Genomic DNA, 22934 nt, shown 5'->3' with positions numbered 1-22934 from the left:
ATAATGTGACATGACGTAACGTGACGTTACCTGAATTGGAGTACAACGACACACCTTCATTTTCTCTCCTAAGTTCATCGGGAAGATTATGAGCGGGCAGATGGGCGTTCAGTCATTCTGGATGTAGGTGTTTCGGTTCAAAAGTGAAAACCATACTTTAAAAGAGAAAGTGAATTGAGTCAGTCATTCACTGCTCAGTCAAAGGGGATAATTCTAGATGTCTTAAGAACTTGGACAAATGGATGATCAATGAATATGAAAGAAATATTCTTTCATAGTCATAACTATAGCTATTGATTTCATTAAGTGAAAAAGTATCATTGCACCTACCTTTGTATGGACGGCATCCAGGTAGAAAAGAAACATCGTCGATGGAGATGTAGGCGGCGTCATTGGTTGCTTCGTGAGTCCCTATGAAGAACACCTGTACAGGCGGTATATTGTGAACGGGTAGTTATATCCCTAGATTCGGACACCAAGAGTACTTTACTTAAATATCACATACAAAGGAAACATTGCGAGGTACAAGCAAAACACCGTGTTCATCGTCTTCTGTTTATTCAGTATGATCACCCGAATGAATTAGCAGCTCGGCTATTTGTTGCCTCTTATTTCAGGGGAGCGATACTGTAGTTTATCGTGCAATAAAATTTCAGCAAAAAATATATTAGGAGACTATTACTCTATTAAGCAGCCCTCAGGGAACCGTTATTGGATTCCTTTGATATGTAATGTATGTAGATATGTTAGCGATCAGGAGATTTAAATTGGAAAACAAGTCAAAAGCTCGTAGGTGGCCTCTGACCCTGGCTGCTCCCAGACAGAAGTTGCTATACGGTTTCTGGAGAATCTCCGAGCCCCCAAGACGTGGCCTCTCTGCCGTGAAACCCGAGCCGCGCGGCGCGCGGGCCTGCAAGCAAGAGTTTCGAAGCGATCGCCCTCGCCGGGAAGAGCATTCCTTCCGAGACGGCGAGCCCGACGCACCGTTTTGCGGACGGCTCATTCTCATATATTTCCTTATGTAATCAGTGTAACCTTTTAAAATTTAATCTGAAGAAGCACTTAAAAGGAATCGTACTAGAAATGATTATTTAATTGGACCGAATATTCCAACACATATGTAATCTCAACAGTTAGAAACTTTTTTATAGTATGCATCTGTTGGTCGAAACTTTGGTCTTCTTGCAACGTATATATTGCCACGAATGAGAGGGACAGAAGCGGCAAACATCCGGTTTCAAACTGAACATTTATTAAAACAAACTTTTGCACAAAAAAAAATAAATAAAGGACGAGAGTCGAGAAAGATGAAATGCCGGTGGCGAGTTGGCGGCGAAGCAGCAAGCGATAGAGAGAGATTGAATCGACAAGGTCATGAGCAGCTCCTTATCTAATGTGAGTCGGCATCTCGAAAATTTGGACCGGAAGGTGCGAGCGTCTAGCGGTCGGGGTGAGTATGAACAGGTGTTTTCGAGAGAGACAAATTAGAATGAAGTGACAAAAATTACGTCCCGAGTAAAAATAAACACGAATCTTCTAGAAGCCCATGACCGAGAGTCGCTTGCTGGGCCCCGCGCGCGACATTATTCAAAGCATGACGAACCGACATAAATATCGTGCATTAAAGTTCAGTAGCACAAAAAATGGCTTTTGATTTTAACGAATGTAAATATTTCGTCTTTCCGAAATATATACATTACTTAAACTTTGCATCACCTTGCTAATAACCCAGTAAGCAGTTGCTTATCACAGAAATACCTGTAAATTAATCGAACCACTGACCTATAAGAAACTACTCGCTTAATCTTCGTCACTGCCGATGCTAACCGTGCTTTCAGATTAATCCGCCAAAATCTCAGACTAGTCACAATCTCAGTAAAAACACGAGCTTACACACGGAAGTAAGATTTACTCTACACTGTTTCGCCATATAACAGCCGTCGAAAGCGGCGACCCAAGCGAGTCAATTAGCTTGTCGAAACAATTCACGTGATAACATATCGGTGGACTGCTCCTTCTGCTAGGACCTGTCAAGTGCTTCGCTCTATTGTTCTTATTGCCTGGAGGAGAGCGTAGCATTCATTATTTTCCAACGTATGGTGAAATGATGTAAAGAACACGCTTCTTTTACATGGCCTTCAGGGCAGTCCTTTTTACGAACGATATAGGATACGTTAGAAATAGTACTTCGTTTTGTTTATTGCCGCTACTCTCTATATACTAGAATTTCGATCACATTAATCGTCTAAAGGCTAGTAAATTCTTCTGTCCGCTACAGAGGAACGGGGCTCTCACAAATTTCTCCCAATTTGTTATGACAACAGCAGTCTCCAAAAATCTTGGTATTACTTCTTCACCGTATATTTTTCTAGATTTTGAACATACTTTTAAAATATGTTCAGGCATATTGTTCATCTGATGAAAACGCACATGAAAGTTCACTCTTATTATTTGTGAACTTTCATGTACCTTTTCGTACTCGTAGATTTCTTTTGCAATTTTACCCAAATACACCATACCATGCCTCGCCAATGTCTAGGATCCAGCACCTTTATAACTAGCTTTCTTTTCCTGATCTTGACATTTACGCAGATACGTTTTTAAAAATGTTGAATCATTTATAGAGTGTGAAATTTTGTTTGCTTTTCTAGCATTGTGTTTTTTATTTTAGCTTTTTGTGTTATATGTAACGCCTTGATATATGTGTATTGCGTTTGTTAATTTTGTGGCTAGTATTGATTAACCTGCGCCTCAACCTGTGCCTCAACAGACAGATGCATCTTTAATGTGACGGTTATTTTGTTTATAGTGAACCAATAAGTAGGCCTTCGCGGACGTTTTTGGACAATACCAGAAAATAAAGTATATTATTATTATTATTGTTTCTTAGATTATAATTCGCTGTAAACAATTCAAACGCTCTACCTGGCCATATTGCTTCCCCAGATGATCTGAATAAATATTAGCATACAGTTACTAATATGTTCTTATACTCTTAACTATATTACATAATGTTTTATTGTTGTATTTATGTTGAAGGTCCGAGAGTTCCTATATATATATATATATATATATATATGAGGCAGAGTAGTCTGAGAACAAAACACAGGGAAATCTAGTATGTCAAAGATCCGTACTTTCGGTGTTGCTATGCTAGGAATTTCTTGTGTGTATTACGACAGTTTCGGCGAGAAGCTGGGCTTCGTCAGGACACCACAAAGCCATAAATAAGTAAATAAATAAATAAATAAATAAATAAATATATATATATATATATACAGAGAGAGAGAGAGAGAGAGATAGATGCAGGGTGACGGCAGAAAACAAACCAGGAGGATTTTATTCGACGTTTCGACCTGAGGCAGGTCTTCGTCAGGTTCGACCTGCCTGTCGAAACGTCGAATAAAATCCTCCTGGTTTGTGTTTTATCGTCACCCTGCATCTCTTTTATCTACGCCTTCGGCCTCCAAGCCTACATGCCTATATATATATATATATATATATATATATATATATATATATAATATTGTATGCCGATCAGATCTGCACTTAAAAGAAAATAAATAATGCTTATGATGATGACTAGAAATTAACACTGAATGAGGTTAAACGCACTAAGATATAACTATTCTGGGAAGCCGGAGTCTTACGTGCAATATTTTGCAAAGCGACTGAGCCTATGATGATCTAAATTGTGATAGCAAAATTACGGGTTTATTGTCAGAGGTGTCACAACAGTTTTATTAATTTAGATAACACAAATGAAGATTCTCTTTTACAGACTAGTTAAAATGCTATTTATTATTTAAAAAAAAACAAGAGACCTTGATGTGCTGCGAATATAAATAAAATATTATAATAAAACAAAAACCTGAAAATAAGAGCTAGGAAAAGGGTGGAATATGGTTGTGACATTGTCAAGAAAGCTTAGCCATATAAACCTTATGTTTTCCTTAACTGCATGCCTGTGTTAATAAATTTGTGAACTTTCAGAGGTGGAACAAGAAATAAAATAATGCGCTTACACAGGGTGAATTAAGAGAGTACCGCAAAGCCATTTCAGCCTTAAAAGGTGATTTGAAGTGCCAGCAAAATAAACGTGAAAAAAGGGGTGATGAGACTAATAATTGTTAGCCAAATATTTTTTCTTTAGAACGAATTGAGCATAAGCTATTTGATTTTGGCTAATGTTTGAGAATAAATTAACTTTCTTAAAATAAAACTGTACGCAAAACAACTAAAATGAGCAATATAAAAATCGTAACCTGGTGAGAATCAAAAGACAAACAAAGAGGCCGAAATCCTCTCTTTCTGCCTTTTGATTCTCACTCATTCTCAATTGAACTCTTAGGAAACGACTACGAATAACCCACGCTTTATTCGTGTGTATCACCTCGCTTTCACCATATACGCTGAACTGCGATCAGTTAAATGACCGCTCAATTAGTTTGTGTTGAAGGAAATGTTCTTGCAGGAAAATTATTTTCGACAACTGTAAGGAAACCCTCTGTTCAGTGGTACGACAATAAAATTAAACTTCGTGGACTACTTCAGTATTAGTTTAACATAAGGGTTTTCAATTGTTTAACGCGAGGAATCCTTATCTGCCTCGGATGGCAGCCGAGACAATCCTGCAGATCTCGGAACTGATGCAATAAAGCTGCACACACAGTGTTCGGTCTATGGTAATGCATCAATGGGGGTTCCGATCGGCTAAAACAATGCTTGAACTGGACAGCCCTTCGCTATTGACAGTAGCGGTCATAGAAAATTGGGAAATAGGGAAACGCACGAGGGTTTTGTGAAAAACGGCTGAGTTGCTAGAAAGTCATAGTGAAAACCGAGGCTTTAGCAAAAAAACAAAGGACATCTCTTACATACCTGGAATGGTTTATTGTCGGTAAGGCTCACGAATCCCTTCACAAAGTGGAAGAAGCCACTGGGGTTTTTTGTATGCCAGACTCTTTTAACCGGCCCATTTTTAGCATATCTGAGACCTACGGTGAGCGTGGACGGAGCACCGTTGTATATCACGTAGAAAAATGTGACCTGTCGGAAAAAAAAAGCGTGAAAATATATCAACCACTTCAATTTATTTTCCATGTGATGCAATTTAATGGAGTGCCTTTTTGTTTATGCACAAACTTTTGACGGGACCTTTATGGTTTATATCGGTTTGGTATAATAATATTCCACGGAAGCAGGGACGGTATATGCATTTCCTAGTACTTGAGAATATTCAAGGCCCTCAAGTGATGCCAATGGTCTCGAAAAATTTAGGGGATCACGTAGACAACAACAACAAACATGATATTGATTTTTTTGTGGAGCCACAACACTTTTAAGCTCAAACGAGTCAATCATAAGCTCGATTAACTTTTAAGGATAAGTTATAATAAAATTATAGAACCTCGAGTAATTAGAGGACGAACAGTGGTCTTCTGTAGCTTCTAACAGGCTAAGGAAGAAAGAACATGGCTTATCGAGCCAACAACTGCTGGCTTTTTGTCTGCTTTCCGGCACCTGTTCTTGTATAGGAAAAAAAAGAGAGCGATTAATTGATTGAATATCGCCTTCACGATTCTCGCTTTATGATTTGTCTTTTGGCGTTCTTATCGCCTAAAGCCGCAACCTTATGACGCAGAGAAAGTTGTCTGCTTCTTTGCAGGGGTTCCAGTGCCATCGGAACGGCGCCGAGCTCTGGTTGGCTTTGATTGAAAGGATAGAAGGTAGGCCTGAATGCCAGACGCCTCGAGGTATACCCACTACTCTGTTCACTCAGCCAATAGGAGCTCGGTGTTTTGACACCACCGCAACCCCTGTGCGCCGTATTGACTGCTGAACAATGATAAGGTTCTCGGGTCTCATAACTTCCTGCATTTTACGAAAGGCAACTCCGCTCAATTTCGAAAATTTCGGGATTATGAATGATTTCAGAATAAAAGGCAATTATAAGAGGCACTACGTTGTTTTTTTCGCGAAAGTTGATATATATGTTGCTAAATCTTAGTTTAAACACGAGCAGAAACCTAAACAGAAAGTTCGGCTACATTGTGCGACATTGGCCTCTTGCCGCCATAAACATAGCTACCACGTGGTACAAGCGCTTACGCGATCCTCTACGCGACGACGGGCGTGGTACGGGCGGGCGTGTGCGAGGCGCAAGCGTCGTCTGCACCACATTCTGCACCATGTTTTGGTGTCTACGATAATCGGCGACATCTGCGTAACTGCTGCATCAGTCTGCATCCATCGTGTAAATGAAACTCCGAGAAACATTGATCACGAACGGCGAGACGGCGAGACGACAACGGCGGTTGTGAGGCGGGAGACGGGGCTGACGGCGTAACGGGCGGATGGCTCCCAAGGCCTAGAAGCGAGCTGCGCAAGCGCATTACGCCAATCGCGTCGACAACTCTAAGCACCGAGAGGAGACGCTGCTGACGACACCAGTTATACGCTTGATGGCGAATAATAATAATAAAAAAGTAGCAATGTTGATAACGCTTAGCTCAATGTTGGCTACGCCAACACCGTAGTCTTAACTGCGCTGTTGAGTGCGCCTCCATTCGAACGCTAGACTCAGCCGATTTCGGAAACTTTGCGTGTTTCAAAGTTCTTTAGACCTTTTAGATCGTATATAGACAAAAGTTCGTTGTAAAAATTGACATGTGGTCTTCCTAGGCAATACTAACAAAGAGTGCATTGTTTTCTTTGAAAAAAAAAACTATTCCTTTAAGCTGCCAATTGCTTTAGGATATATGCTTAATTAACAGATATTAAATTATTATAATTTGTTTCTGATCATTTACAGTAAGCTACAGCATTTTGCCACATTTATTTTTAATGGAGCAAATATAACTAGTGAAAACATGTTCTTTGCTATCCGAACGTGCTTATTCCAGCAGCAGCTTAAGGTACAGTTTACAACTGGCTTGATCATTATTGTAACGAAATGAATGCGAATATTTTTATTTTCATAGGTATTCATAAGGCGTATACAACTGAAACGTTTCCTGTCTGCTTTGTGAACAATTCAGCTTTGCCCGATATTTTGGAAACTCCTCAAGCTTCTTTCTGAAAACACTTGAAAAACGCCACTACTCTTCAGTTTTACTTTACTCAAATGTACTTTAAAAAGAGCAACAACAAGAGCAATGCCTTTGTTATTATGTACCTCATTGCCCCAGGCTCAAGCCAGTCCTCATACACTGCATGAAACGGTAAGTACAAACACGAGAGCTACGCTTTTCTAGTTTCTAACCTTGGTATTAAGTACAAATTAACAAAAAAAGCCTATACTGGTGCTTCTAAGAAGCACATTACACTAACAATTATATCTTGATCCGGAACTTTCACCCTTCAGAAAGAAAAACAGTTAAAGTTTGCTGACAGAAATAATTTGTATTGTAGCATACCCAAAATCTCTTGGTACTCCGTACAGAAACATCGCCCTATCTTCAACTCGATATGAAACACAGCACAGTACCAACGCCTTATTGAAGCAGTCAATATCCCATGATTGATTTTTCCGATGTAACATCCAAATTTAAAACATTTATATCAAGAGTATATGGATTCTTGTATTATATTCTGTAATGCATTTACACGATGTAATTCATATCGGTTTTCTCACTAAGGAAGAACTATGTCTCGACTTCACGAAACCCAGTTCAGTTTGAGCGAGTCGAATAGCTTCGAATTAGCTGCTTACTTTAATTCCATAGCAAAGCTATGGAATTGGAGTTCATGTTATTTCCGGTGCAGCTCTCAGGTAATCACGGCTTCTGATATACACATTTATTATGTCGTGAGTGCAGGTGTGAAACGTTTCTGGGCTTTGGAGTTGGATGAAAGGTAAGAAGATATTCGATAGAAAAAAAAGAAGAAAAACAAGATATGAACCTATACAAACAATATTTCATATTACCATATAAAAATCAAATTACATATGAAATATTTTACTACGAAAAATGCTCAACTCAATTTAATGTTTGGCCATGGTTTACTACCATACTTAACCCGTCAGATGGCACATAAATGGTAAATGTTTTCTCCATTTTTAAAAATAAAATTTTAACTGACGATTATTTTCATTAAGAACACATGTCACACATTTCCGTAAAATTATCTAGTGTGTTTTGCTTATATTACGTGTGAATAATAAGAAAGATTGCCTTGAACCACTTAGAGTTTTGAAGCCCACCGATGAAGCCACTTAATATCCTCTTGATATAAATTTTTTGTATGGTACTATAGATATGGGTCATCTGAGCCCATATCCAATTTTTAAGAGGAGGTGATAACTCACGAGTTTGAAAACGCACTCACCGCACAGAACCCCCCGCCTTGAAGGACAGGCCCGGCAATCTCGGATTCCACTTTTACAGATCTCGAACGTAAGTGCAAAAAATAACCTGAAAATATATGCGTTCAATACTTTTCTATAAATTAACTCAAGCTCAAATTTGTTTAAGAAATATCTCACGTTTTTAAGGTTCACTCCCTTAAAACAGTATTCAAAACTAATTCAATGCCTGGTCGTTTTTTTTACCAGACAATGAACAAAATATAACAAAATTCCTTATAATAGGCGATTATATAGATTTACTGTTTTTGTAATAGATGCTAGCATACCAGGAAGAGCGCTCACAATGACTTTAAAGGGGGGTGCTACGACTTTAAGTTTGAAAAAATTCGCATCTCGTAAGTTTTACGTTGTTTCTCATGTCCCGAAAAATTAAGAAAAAAACTCCTGTATTAAAAAAAAAAATGTCACGATTCCGCTGTATAGTCCCAAAGCAAAAGTCGAGCTTACCCCCCCCCCCCCCCCCCCCCCCCCCCCAGTCACGAGTTGCGCCGAAGTATCTACGGCAAAAAGCATTATCTTTCTCTTTTTTTTACACCACAAGTAGGACAGTCATGAGAAACCGCTAAAGTTGAGGCTTGGGCGAGTAGGTACATACTTCGGAAATTAAAAACAGCGCGGAAAGACGAGGACCAGACAAAGAAGTGACACGGACGTAGCGCTGTCACTTCTTTGTCTGGTCGTCGTCTTTCCGCGCTGTTTTTAATTTCCGATGAGAAACCGGTTTTCTGTTCTTTGCTTCAGAAATGTCAGAGGGCAACTCCCCCAAATATTTGGCCGAAGTCCGGAAATCGTTGCACTCCCCTTTAACAAACTGCACAAAATAGTATATTTTTGTTTGGGCGTTTAATTACGAAGAAATGTTCAACCCAATACTAAAATTAAGAGGTTCACTACACTGTCTGATGGCCAGAGTATCGAACCGAAATTTGTATCTGATTGGCTCGGGTTCGGGTTCACGGCTGTCGGTTCAGTTCCGGTTTAGTTGCGGGGAGCAAAAATAAAAGTTAAGACCAATCTGAACCTGTTGGAACCGGTTTGAAGTGCTAAATTGAGAATATATTTTTTACGCTGTTTCGGCAATATGCATTATTTCCGCCGTAAACTTTTTCATCGTTGCTACCATCCAGTTTTATCTTCGGGTGCAAAAATGAGAATTTTCGCTTTTTAAGTTTGACACAACAGCAAAGTAAATAGATTAACACTCAGAACATCTTGTATAATTTACTCAACATCCATTTGTTTACCTCAGTCTCACATATTTTTACCCGAATGGAAAGGTTGTCAAAAAAGTGCTGCAGGTTACATAAAATACCCCGGCTTGGTGTTAATTCGCGTTTCAGAATTAAAATTTAAATACTATTTGTGTTCTTGAAGTAAGATATTAATTACAGTGCATAAAATCATGGAATCGGTACCTTGTCGTCATCTATACCGTGAAATCTATTTTACGAAATACGTTTTACAATGCATATGTTGACGCAGCACTGAGATAAAAGCAATCATATTTTTAAACTGTCACGGAATTTTCAGGAGAAGCATTTCCAGTGTATACCTTTTATAGTAACACTGAGCGGACATATAAACTTTTGTTTTCCTGACCAACATTGTTCACAGTGAGCACCGTGATGCTGGTGCAGAATCATGCAGAAAGGGGTGATGGAAATTGTTCACCCTAGTATATAAGCGCCTTCGTAGTCGGATAAAATCTCGCCTAAGATAGCGCGTACCCAAGGGAGCATTTTCTTATGCAGGATAAACTAGCGTGCATGGCTGTTGAGGTTTGTTCTTGGCAAGACGTTAGTCAATTCGATTTGCAAATAAGCGTCGCCCGTGCTGATTGATAGTTTTTGTCATAAAAGAACAACGTAGTATTTCCAGCTCTACTCGACGTGGCCGCTACTTAATTGATCACTTTTTGACGGCCTGCGTGCGTAATGGTCATAGTTCCACCAGGCGCCCCTGCTTGGTCTACTCTTTCTAGCCGTCAGACACATAAAATTGCTTTTCATTAAATAAAAGAAGTAATAGCAGAGTGTCATATATTTGAGAACTTTTTATGTGCCGGAATAGTTCTTAAATTATATTTGAAATCAGAACTTAGTTTCAGTCTCTCCCAAATCACTTACAGATGTGTTTGGCGAAGATAAAAACGCCGGAAACGATAGGCAGAACATCCTCCACGTGATTTGGGACTGCATTTACTCATGATATAAATATTCAAGGTGATTGGCCCTCCATTTATGTTGTCCAATCTTGAGCCAGTAAGTAAATATATTTTATTATCATCTTTAATTTCGAGTCTATGAAGTTCGCATAACCGCTTGGGACCGACACGGGAGGACGATACTCAAAAATACGCGAGCCTTTAAGTCTGAGGAAACGCTCCTGTCTTTTTTTGGCTCCTTGGCAGTGGGAAAAACCAGTTCGTGGCACACGGAAAAAAAGACTATGCTCACATAATAGATCTGAAAACAAATACAGGAACCGTGCAGAAAGCAAAAAATAATAAATGGTATTCCTCAAAAACTAAAAAGCAATCTGCACTTTAACAGCAATTTTTTCTTCTGCGTTATTTTCACTGATTGGACGTATTGATCAATCAACAAGTTACTATTAAGAATACACCCAGTGATTAAAATCACTGCTTTTGCTACAGTGATTCGAAATAAAGATATTCTGATATAAATCAAACAAGTTTGATTTAAATGTGATTTAAATCCAATAATTATAACTTCAACAGAATGAATTTGATGTGTTTGTTTATTGCGAATAAACGTCACGACTTTTTCTCCCTTGCTGTGGGCACGGCCCCCCTCCGAGAGAACGAATCGGCATTGCACAGTTGACTCTTTCTCCTGTTCGCGCTGTGGCGAAGGACAGTTCTGCCACCGACGCTCCAAGACACCGGATTCGCCAAGACAGCAGAGACGGCCGTTTCCGCTGTTCCGAAGGTGGTCAAAGTCGATAGATGTCGGGAGACAAACCTCCTAAATGGACCTTTTTGCTGTAACTAGTGCCGTCTAGGAATTCGTCTTCGAACTACGAATGAAGGGCGGCCGAACTTGCATCCGCCCGCTATAATACATACGCACTGTTCCGTTGTATTTATCCTCTTTGCCTTTATGCCCCATACTAGCATATGCTTAAACAATAGCTAAGAAAGAAGAAATCCGCACAATGATATGTGCTGAATGTGTTGGTTGACCGGAACTTTGACTTCCGAAAAATGGCGACAGCGGGAAGCAAGGCTAGGCAACAAATTTACGCATGCGAAGAAGCTTACTGGGAAAAGGTCCATTCAAAAAGAAAAACCTCGAGGATGTGCGCGTCCATCCGTTCCTTCTACGCACATGCTGTCGGCGCCAGGGTCATCGGATTTTCGCGGAGTAAGGCGCATTTTCCAGCAGAGCATTTTATATCGATGCTTCCGCTTTCTTCTCGCAACTTGTAGTGCAAATGTACCTCCTAAACCACGTCACCCCCATCCAACAGTCGGAAACACTCTGAAATCTAAGCACACTACAAAGTGTGGGCATCGACTGGGCATTTCGAGGGGCATGTTAGAGGCCTTTTAATAATGGGCCTACCCGGGATAATGAATAAAATGCGCGCACAAACCTCCGTTCATTCGAAACTTTGTACAGATGAAATGAATGGTCGCGAATTACCTTTGGGGAGTCCAGTGGTGTGGTCTCTCGTGGGAGATAAGCCAAGATAATTTCCCGGACGCGAACGAACCCACTTCAAATAGGCTGAGCGATGTTCCGAAGGAACAATGGGCTTCCAGTCGCAGAACGAGGTGTCGAAGTTGCATCCCATGCTATGGTCTCCTAAAGAAATCAAGAAAACATGCATGTTTCGTAGTCATATATGGATGACACAAAAAAAGGGTAGCAGTTACGTACTTTACGGGTATGGAAATGCATTTGTACCCGTCCCGTATTTATGACACCATATAAAAAAAATCATACATGACATATTTTACGCATTTCCCTAATGAATAGCGGGCAGGTCGATTTGATGCACTGCCATGCTTATCTAGCATATGCTTTCAGTCGGAGGGTGCACAAATGGCATTGGTTTGTCCTGTCTTTATTAGTTTTTATATTAACTTTATTTTAATTAGTTAGGTGTGGCGTACAGCCCCCACGCTATTTCTAGTATCTTATAAGTAGGGTATATCTATGAGTTAAGACCGATATTATTGAGCCACTAAAATTCGAATCTCACCGACAAGCTATGCTAATTGCACCGACAAGCTAGCAATTTTCAGATTTTATTTTTAATATAGGTCTTTTGTACGGTAACAGGAGTCTTTGTTGTTAAAGAGAATATGCTGTTTTAGTACGAAAAGCGGAATTAAAACCAAGTATTCAATAATTTCTATATAGAGTATATAATATTGCCTTTGGAATACGCGATACAATGGTCAATACTATTAGTACCATAATGAAATAGTAAAAATTACGAAACCGAACGCTGTGAAACGTGGTTAGATATCAGACACTGTTTATATCCGAAAATGTTCGCGGGAGGTTTAGTAAGAGGGCCATAAATTATATAAAATGTTTTCTGAATTTTATGATAAAAATAGAATGTGGGTTCACGCGGGAACACTGGTCTTTATTGTCTTCGAGGCGTGTAAAATAACGCGGAATCTTAAAACTTACAGTACACTAGTGTGATCATGGTGACAAACACCGCAGTGCTCAGTATTTGTTGAGCTGCCAGACGCATCAAGTGGGGGTATTGCGCGTTCTGCCTGTCACTAAGGGTTTTGTGCAGGGCTCCTGCACACATACACTTCATGTGTATGGTAGCTAAACAGATTCTCCAATTCAATGTTCTCCTGGCTTTGTCAGCATAACGAAGTTTGTTAAACTTTTTGACTTAACAAACCAACTGTAAGCTCTCCGACTCCGAAACAGTCTGAAGTCAACATTTTCCTTCTAAATTCAGCGGAGATGTGTTAACGCTAAATTTAGCTGGTATTTAGTAGAACGTGATGTCAAGGTGCCTTGTTACGTACTGTGTCACGGGATATTATTGCGTTACGTGACGTCGCAGTGTCACATTAGCATAGCCCGCTGAATTTGTCGGGACGTAAGACCCCTAAAGAATGCAGCATGGACGGCGCAAAAGACGAGGACAAGGCAACACATCGTTTCATGGCAGCCTGTACATTTATTGGCGTTTTTCAACGATGCCGATTGCTTCAGCGGCGGCCTTACTAAAAAGGGAAGGGAAAGGAGAGAAAGAAAGTGCTAAAATTGAAGAGTCTTTGTCGGCAAAGTGACACGCGTGATGATTTGGCGTTAAACCACCCAAGTGGGCTGCAGTTGTCGACAAATGTACGAGATTTCGGTGCCGGAGAGGCTGACTGTGCGTGTGCGGTTGTGGGGGGGGGGGGGGGGGGGTAGGGAAGCCAATGTTATCCGGCGTTTGAAGTATGGCGAAGGGCCTCGGTTACCTCCCGGCCATATTGAGATCCCTGACCTCCAATTGTGCAGGTGCCATTGACCTCTCGATCGCAACTTGAGCAGGCGTTGACATGCTGGGCTATCGGTTGGACGGTTTGAACGGACGGGTTGGATGCAGTTTCACCTCGTTTACGTGCTCCCACAGGCGGTCACGGAGACATCAGCCTGATTGGCCAATATACTGCGCTCCACACGGAAGAGAAGTGGAGTAAAGGCGGTGTTGTCGGAGGCCTCGAGGGAACCGTCGTGTTATGGTCTGCAACTGTGGCACGGCGCAAGCATACCGCGAATTTTCTGCGGATGATTCGAAAAAGCAGACGACGCTTGTTGATGAAACCGCGACACGACGCGAGCGTACCACCGCAAAGTGCATAAATTTGGAATATAAAAAAACAATCGTTGAAAGCGCATATTACTTTAAACATTAATGCATGCATGACTTCCAAGCACCTCACCCATCTAAAACAGTTGTGACAACCGAGCCGCAGTCATTGCTAAATACAGATAGGAACATATTGAATTGAGTAACGCTCGAATTAAAATGGATGGCGCTAAAATTAAAGTGGGCACAACTTAATTTAAATTTATTAGAACTCGGACTAAATTGACGACCACCTGGATTAAATTGGAGTACAGCTGAATTGAACTTAAAAATGCTCGGTTTAAAAAAAATGCTGGCACTTAAAATACTATGACCGTGGAAACCTGTACCTCACATTTCCAGCCGCTCACGCGGCTTGGAAAGCGAATTAAAATTAAGGAAGGTGTCGAAAGCTAACTTGTGGTAATTTCATTTCCCAAACATTTACTGAACTCTACTTTAAATTGAAGAACATAGCTAACGCGGTGCGATCCATCGCAGAGTTCCATACAAACCAGAGCCCATCACCGCTGATGATCACGATGATGATGATTTTGAAGTTGTTTTCTTTGAATTGGGAGGTTGGAAATGCATTAAAACATAACAAAAGAAAGAACTAAAACTAAAAATTTTATCGCTTTTGTGTTCATTCCAACCAGTCTCCCAGCCACCTCCTACCCCTATCGGCTGAGGCGTTGCAGTTCACGCCGCGCTCACCGGGGCTTGCCGTCAAACCAGCTACTGCCGTGTCGGTTACCACACTTTGCTTTGTCCCAGATGTCTGGATTCTGAGTGATTTTCCCAGCAACTGATCACGGCGTACGGCCCGGCAGGCTGCTGTCCGTCGCCTTGGTCTTGCCACTAGTCCACTGGGTGCTTTGGATGCAGGGTTGGACATGAGAGCGCAATGTGCTCGATCGTTTCCGATGCTGATCTACATGCCCGGAATGAGGTTCATTCCACTCTCTGATCGAAGCGCTCTCGGCACATCAACGTTCGCAATCCTCCAGCACGTGCCTCAGGGACAGGGCGGTTGGCACTGCTGTTGTCATACAACGCGTTCTCCGCCGATATTTTATATTTCCAGAGACGGTAAAGATTCAAGGTTGACTTCGACCTGGCTCCTTTTGCCCATTACAGGGTCTCCCCTTAACGCGCTCTGTTCCGCACCTCCATTTCCCATTTCTGGTCTGTAGTGGCAGCGACGGGCACAGCGTGGAAGCCATATTTCTTCTTCAGCTCGTACTGTCACTGCATCCACTTGCTCTGTACTGCAGTCAAGGATATATACGCAAACAGACTCTTGGCCCACCGACTTAGGTTCATCAGTCGCAGCCGCCCGTCGTATCCAATTTTACTGCTTGCTTCTCTGGCCTCTCATATGCCGTCGCGCCAGCAAATCGTAAGGCGAAGATACCTGCCAAGCCGAAGCCGCCATGAAACAACTTTTTTGCAGCGCTGCGGTAGTCCTCAGTGGCCGACTTCCCGCCTACTTATCTTATATTCTGGTAGTGGCGCAGATTGGTGGTGAGGTTCTTTAGACTGAGTGTCGGAGTGCATGAAACGTGCTGGTGTGGGTCGCATTTATAAGGTGGTTAGTTGCTTGGCAGTGCAGTGGATGCACTTATGATATGTAGAGTGCCAACTTTTTCGAAAAGCTGTTAGGAGAGCCAATCGTTACATTATACGGAGGGTGGTCGCCAAATGACCAGGCTGAAAATATGTTTATACCTAAAAGCACAGTACGCGCTATGGAAGTCATCAAGGCGTTTCACAATGCTCATATCCGCAAAGAAGGCTGTCTTTTAGGTTTAAGCATACTTCCAGGGGTGTGCCACGAGAGGTTTGAATTGAAAAGCGCAGTGCCATTCCTTGTTTCAACACTGTAAGATCAGCCGCTATTTTACACATATCTCGTCCAAGTACGGCCGCAGCTATGAATGACGCAACGCAATTCACTTAAATTCGCGATTTGCAGGAACCTATTATTTTCAGCCCCATAATTGACCAAGCTTCTTCCGTAGAGTGCACCAGTTGGGACTCCGAGTGCGCTGGGGCAAGTGGACGCTAGAAATTTCCGAGAGCGCAACAAATAAAAGAGTAAGTGTTGAATGAATGTCATATGGGTGGACAGACTGCGGAACCACACGTAACCAACAATAGACAGCCTCTCACCGCAGTTGAGCTCGTCGCTGCCATCCCCGCAGTGGTCCACATAGTTACATACGTCAAGACGCGAGATGCAGGCTCCGTTTGCGCACCTAAAACGATCTTCGCATGAATGTTCCGGTTCTGAAGAGAAAAAAAAAACATGTTTTAAATTTTATAAAGTTGAATGCATATATTGCTAGATACAGTCCAAACTACAGCCATGGTTGGGTTACGGCGACTCAATAAGTTGGATGATTTAACGCACTTCCCTATTGAAAAATCTCATTTGTGTGAGAAGTGTCTGTGTCCCATAAACACATGAATCATACAAGATAAATAAGAACATAAGAAAACCACATAAGATTTATATAACAACTATATAAGATCTATATAAGACATAAAACAATATATAAGAACCACATAAGCAACTTATGAGAAGTTTTTATAAGTTGTTTTATGGTTCATACGTGTTCTTATATATTTTATGCAGTTTTTATATAGTTCTTCCGTGGTTCTTATTTGTCCTTATTAATCTTGTATTATTTATATGTGTTTATTGGACACAATAAACTTCTCATGCAAATGGATTTTTCATTTGGGTTATGATAGGAGACACTTAAATGTGTACACAGGATGTCGCAAAGCATCACTTACGAGGCAGGCCGCAATTGGCATACTCAATCGTGTCGATGACGAAGTATCCTGCATCATGACGGCTATCGATCCCTAAAAAGTTAAGCTGAAAAAAAATATGTTTGTGAGATCAAAAATGACTACACCAACGTTTGTGTAATGCTTAGACGGTAAAAGAAGCCAACGGAGGAATGCGAGAACAAATGTGTTTAGGCGGAAGAACACGCGAACTGGATTAATCCGCAAGGGTTGCGGTGAATAGTGATTATTCAAAACGCACAGCCATACAGACGGGAAGGAAATAAGGAGACAAACACTCCCTGAACTTACAATTCAAGTTTTAATCGTCAAGGCGCAGCCTTTATACACGACTAAACAAGAGAGCTCACACAGCCAACGACGTTCCACTGAAACCCGCACTATCATTGCGCATGCTGTCGTCATGAAAGGAAATACAATTCTTTAGCCGACAAAAAGGCCGACGAGGAGCTGACACACTCTTCCCCTAAGCGCACTATCGGCTCTGCCTCCAAACTCTCTCTGGTCAAGGCGTTGGCGCTTCTTCCAATGACAGTAGACTTTTTTTTTAAATTCTGCATGGCACCCACAGTCACGACAGTGAATTCCCAAGTGTCCTGATACTACCCTGTTTACATTGTAACAATGTTCTTTTCACCTTTCATTGAGGCATTTCCCCGCCTACGGATTTTTTTACCACAGGATAGCGGAATGGGATAAACAACGTTTTCTATACAACACACAAACCGATATTGATGCTCCTATGTACACTCCAGAGGCCTCCCGTAGTCTGATTGACAATTCTGCAAAGCTTAGACAACTTGTTCGGGGCAGAGATGACTACAGTGACGTCTACCCGCTTTCATAATATATTTAAGCCATGGGAAAGTCTATATAAATACAAGACATCTGCAACTTTGTATTGTTTTTTGTTTTTTTTCTCTAGGAGCGTTTTCCAAATTTGCACCGCGTTTTAATTGTTTTTTTTTTCTTCAACAAAGCACTTTCAACCGACGCTAATAGGTGTTCCGGAAAATCCGCTGTCCAAAGGCGGGAAACCTGAGTGTCAAAGCTCACCTGTGCTTGATGGAAGCAGGATTTCTTCAGGGTATTCGTAAAGCACAAACACACGATGCCCCTTTTTACCAATTTGAAATGGACGGATTGGTCAGATAAACGCGTCTTTGGTCCACGAGGTTCGAACGACCAACAAACGTGCGCTTTAAAAAAAATGAAGACTGAAGTCGAGAAAACGTATGGGCCCGGTGGCAGCCAACTGGTGAGTCAAAACCAATAGTGGTAGTTTTGTTTGATTTATACATTTGCCGAGAAACTAACTGCTTCCCTTTACTCTCGTGCCTTTCCTAAAGTTCCTGCAAAAGAAAAAGTTACCCGACCCTACTCTTCATGAAGGAAGACAACTTTCTCCCTCTTTCCCCTTCCGGTACACGGCGCCATTTTTGAGCGTGGCCGTGCAACACCTAATAGACACCTATGTCGCACGGATGGGGAACGAGTGCTGCGTCAGAGTTCGGCGGAAACTTGTCCGGTGGCAACACACGGGTTTACTGAAGGCCAACACACATCTTACAACTCCCGGCTCGCTCAAAAATGGCGTCGCCTGCAGGGAAATGAAATGTAAATATTTGTGGATGAAGGTGGTGTCAAGGAGGAAAGCTGGTTACTCTGAGCACAGGGCGGTTTGATGGTTAAAGTTGTGGTAGTTTTTGTTCTATGAATGCGTTGGTGTAAGCTTTTCGCGCAGCGGATGCGTTTTCCGGTCCTTGATAATTCTGTGCGAATTGAACGCTTATGACAAGTCACATTAAGCGAAGGTAGTAACGGCGCAGCAGCCAATTGAGATTCAAACAGCAGATAATTGAGATTCAAGCAAATTACGCTACTTCATTTAAAAAAAATTCAAATGTTTTCATTCGGTAATGTATAAACTATTGCTAAATCAATTAGCATCCGTAGGCTTGTTTAATGTACGATTAGTTTTAGGGCGGGACATATACTTAAAACATTGACCGTTCGGAATGCAACCTAGGAAGCAAGTTGAAGAAGGACTACGCACAATTCAGCGTTTTCTATGTTGTGTGGAGACTAAAATACCCTAAAAGCAAAATTAATAAAAAGTGAATTTTAGTGCAAATTCGCAAATGGACATTTTAAGCATCTTAGCAGGTAAGAGATTTTGACAAAATGGCTGTGTTACCAAGTAGCCAGGTATGTGGTAGAGCGATTCGTTGAATGATGAGAATAAATGAAACTGCGCAAAAAGGGACAACCGGAAGATGAACACACGCACACTGCTCTGCTATCTTATCACACGAGATTTACCAAGTAAATCGCACGTAATCATATTGACAAATATGTTTTGGGGTGCCCAAGATCTACAATACCGATTAGACAATTTTGTTTGAAAAGCATCTTCTGTATGATAATAAAAAAAAAAAACAATGCATAACTTGGGTTGCGAACGGCCTTTTAGAATACCTGCATGCGTCTTCGTAAAGTTAGAGAAATATTAAAAAAATACCACTTGCTGTACATAAAAATAGCTGAAAATTAAAAAAAGAAAAACAAAAAACGTACTGAGATTTAGCTATTTTGGGGATTTAATTTGAATATACGAGGCGATAAAAATATTCAGAGGAAACTGTTTTTTTTTATGGAAAGCACTGGCAACTCCCAAATATTAGTTAACGTTTTATTCGACGTGACTAAATCAGAAGTAGTAAACGCCAACAAGCGAATATCACGCGAGCAAGACCGTCTGGCCATCTCGCTATTGATTGCAGCAGATGAGCAACGATATTTCGTGACACTTAAGGCTCTCTCAAGCAGGGATATTTGCTCATGCCGGCTTATAAGTTAATTTCCACGTTTTCGGCATTTTTTTTTTGTTCGAGCTAGGGGGTGTCGTTTATGATTATTTTTACCACGAGTTCAATGTTTCTCGGTATTAAAATTTGTTCGGAAAAGAAACAATCAACATATATAGCGTATTACATTTAAGATAATTGGACATGGGCGTAAAATTCCCCATCGCCCCCATAACTCAGGCGTGACCTGAATTCTCGGAAAACGTCCCCGTGGCAATGAGAAAGAGACACGACGTGAACGTGTGTCATCTCAAAAGAAGATGTAGGCTCACAGGCGGACAGTTTTTGAGGGGGTTCTGTGTTCGGGGTCAAGGGAACCGCAGATAAACAGAATGCCTTCCTGAGAAGCCCGCGTCTTTCTGATTCAAGGAGCAGCTCCGATTCGAGGATTATCTGTTTGGCACGACTTTGGTAAAACCGACTCGGGAGTCAGTTTTCGAGGTTTATTGATATTTAGCAGAAAAAAAAGGAGCTCTGTATTTTTTTTTATCTCACGAAACGTAGTAAGAAAAAAATAAAGTCCAGCATTCGTGGAGCCTTAACAATTTTCCCCTTTAATAAAGATACCTAATATATATGTACACTGCTAATCACACTTGTCTATAACGCGCGAGCGTGCGGCTTTCTCCGGGGAGCGCTAGACTGGTGCCATTCGCGGTAACTAAGCTAGTCACGTGGCGCAACATGGAACGGCCTGCTTGAGGGGTGTCGTCCTGCCCACTGTATCAGCTGGCGGCGAACGCGGAAGGCTTTTTAAAAACATCATTGCTCGAACAATGAACAGAGTAAAGCATGAACGCGTATCAATGATGTCGTCATCAAAAAACGAAAATATATCATAAAGCACTTTATTTTTATCGCTTCTCAAGCTGATAGACTGGGCAGGACACCCCTCGGGCGGGCCGTTCTATGTTGCGCCACGTGACTAGCTTAGTTTCCGCGAATGCCACCAGTCCAGCGCTCCCCGGAGAAAGCCGCTCCCTCGCGCGCTATAGACAAGTGTGATTAGGACTGTACACTCTAAATCAATCCCGTGCGTCCACTTCCCCGCAAAACACTCGGAGAGCCAATCACGGCAACTTGCGGAGGCAGCTCAGCGAATGACGATGCCGAAACATCTGTTTAGACCAAAAAACGCAGTCTGAGTTGTGACATTAAGCAATGCAAAACGTCACGCTAGCTTTGCTTAATGTAACTACTCAGACTGCGTTTTTTTTTGTCTAAGCATATGTTTCGGCATCGTCATTTGCTGAGCTGCCTCGGTAAGTTGCTGTGATTGGCTCTCCCAGTCTTGTGAGGGAAAGCGGATGCATGGGCTTTTTTTAGAGTGATAGGTGCGTTTTAGATTTGATCAATGCCATCTAATACAGACGTTAACAATGCTTAGACTTGGGTATGGGCTAGTTGGTTGCACGTAGTTATATGTGCTGCGCTGCAAAGTTCTGCAGAACGTACGCGTGACCAGAAAGTGAAGGGAATCCGAAAAGTTACATGGAGATGAGGAGAAACACAGTGAACTTGAATGGGCGCCAGACTAACAACTGTTTATTCGTTTCTTTTTTCAACACTTTCATTCATGAGTTTTCTCATGCATGAGATTAAAAAAAAATCTGAGAAAAAAAATCTTATCATGAAGACATGTGACCTTTCGAAGTTTGTGGTGTTGTCTCCTATTCTGATAGATGTTCGGTTTCCGTGGTGTAAGCAGTGACTATGAAGCTGGTGCTAGTTTCGGCCTCGTTAGGCTATGTGGTGTCAGAGCAATTCAATTTTTTTTCGGTCAGTGCAATCGACGGACCACTGACGCACGTGCCGTGCTGTCCTGATGCCATGTGGAAGGCTTCTGCGATTTTGCGCTTGGTCCTATATCTTTTGATCTATCCAAGACTAAGGTAGTTCCGAATACCGCGCTCTACAGCTGCATCATGGAAAATGCGTTGCTAGGTTGCCGAGTGCTTGCATTTGTCCGCATGCATATTGATGTCCTGGGGGTCTCTCATTTAGGCACCCCCCCCCCCCCCCCCCCGGTCTGACCCATGTATAATTTCCCATATGACAATTGTATTTTATTGACGACTCCTTTTACGCATTCAACGACCTTGCATTTCTGTTGTACCGGACACGTCTATTGACCCGTTTGGTCGCCTTCCTCCTTGTTTACTTCTTTGCACAGTCCTTTTAGCTTGGAGCGGTCGGATAGTGTCACTTTCATCTCGTGTGTTTCGGCGATCTTTTGCAACCTGTGCAAACTGTTGTGTGTGTAACGTATCACTGCCAGTGATTTTTTGTCCGCGTCCATTTCCTTGCATTTGCTATTGGCTCTGAGCCTTATGCGACATATACCTTGCAATAGGCAACAAAAGAACTAAGGTCGTTTTTCCAGGAGATCGGAGTCACAAGGTGCTTCAGAGACGTGGACTGTTTTCTGGTATGTTTCCCGATCAACAAAATGACAAACCTCGTGTGCGAAAATGTCGTACGGAAGTTCAAGAGAGCGCACAGAGGTATTGAATTCACATTTAAGCTACCGGAGAGTTGCAGACTGCTGTTCTTAGACATCGGAATGGCATTTGGAGAGAAGCATACCTGCTGAATTTACAAGACCAGAGGGGAGAAAGGCATACTGCCGTACGACTCAGGGCACACTAGGTAGGTGAAGAGGAGCGTCGCATCAGGGTGCGCCTGGCGGGATATACAGAAACCATGTTACCATAGGTTGCCAGAAGGCAAAAAAAGGCAAATCACCCGACTGGAGGCAAGCGGCTACCCAGAACCCCTGCGGGTAGCTGTGGCAGAAAATGAAATACAACACTCAGTGGCAATACGAAAACCAAAGAAAAGTACGCGGGTAAAAAACCAAAGGCAATGATACCATACATACACAAATTTTCAGACAGGCTAAAAAAAACGGATTTATCCGAATCTTTTTGTAGCCTGTGCTTAAAATTTGGATTTATCTGTCAAACTCCGAATTTTGATGCGCCAACCCCCCCCCCCCCCCCAACCCCCTTCCCGCTTTCCACCCCAAAAAT

At 41.8% G+C, this 22934-nt stretch overlaps 1 protein-coding gene across 1 annotated transcript in view; it reads right to left on the bottom strand.

The window, feature by feature from the left end:
* The window catches only part of LOC8033073 (apical endosomal glycoprotein), a 142165-nt gene that overhangs the window by 60659 nt on the left and 58572 nt on the right, over window positions 1-22934 (bottom strand). Inside the window, exons 16-21 of the mRNA XM_040210497.1 lie at window positions 17018-17102; window positions 16388-16504; window positions 12040-12201; window positions 8332-8417; window positions 4882-5049; window positions 331-424 (exon numbers count right to left, since the gene is read on the bottom strand). Coding sequence (XP_040066431.1) covers window positions 331-424; window positions 4882-5049; window positions 8332-8417; window positions 12040-12201; window positions 16388-16504; window positions 17018-17102 — 712 coding nt within the window. The remainder of the gene's footprint in view (window positions 1-330; window positions 425-4881; window positions 5050-8331; window positions 8418-12039; window positions 12202-16387; window positions 16505-17017; window positions 17103-22934) is intronic.

Source organism: Ixodes scapularis, unplaced genomic scaffold (assembly GCF_016920785.2).
Source record: "Ixodes scapularis isolate PalLabHiFi unplaced genomic scaffold, ASM1692078v2 PGA_scaffold6__148_contigs__length_123643588, whole genome shotgun sequence".
NCBI lineage: Eukaryota > Metazoa > Arthropoda > Arachnida > Ixodida > Ixodidae > Ixodes > Ixodes scapularis.
This window is presented reverse-complemented; position numbering and strand designations above follow the sequence as displayed.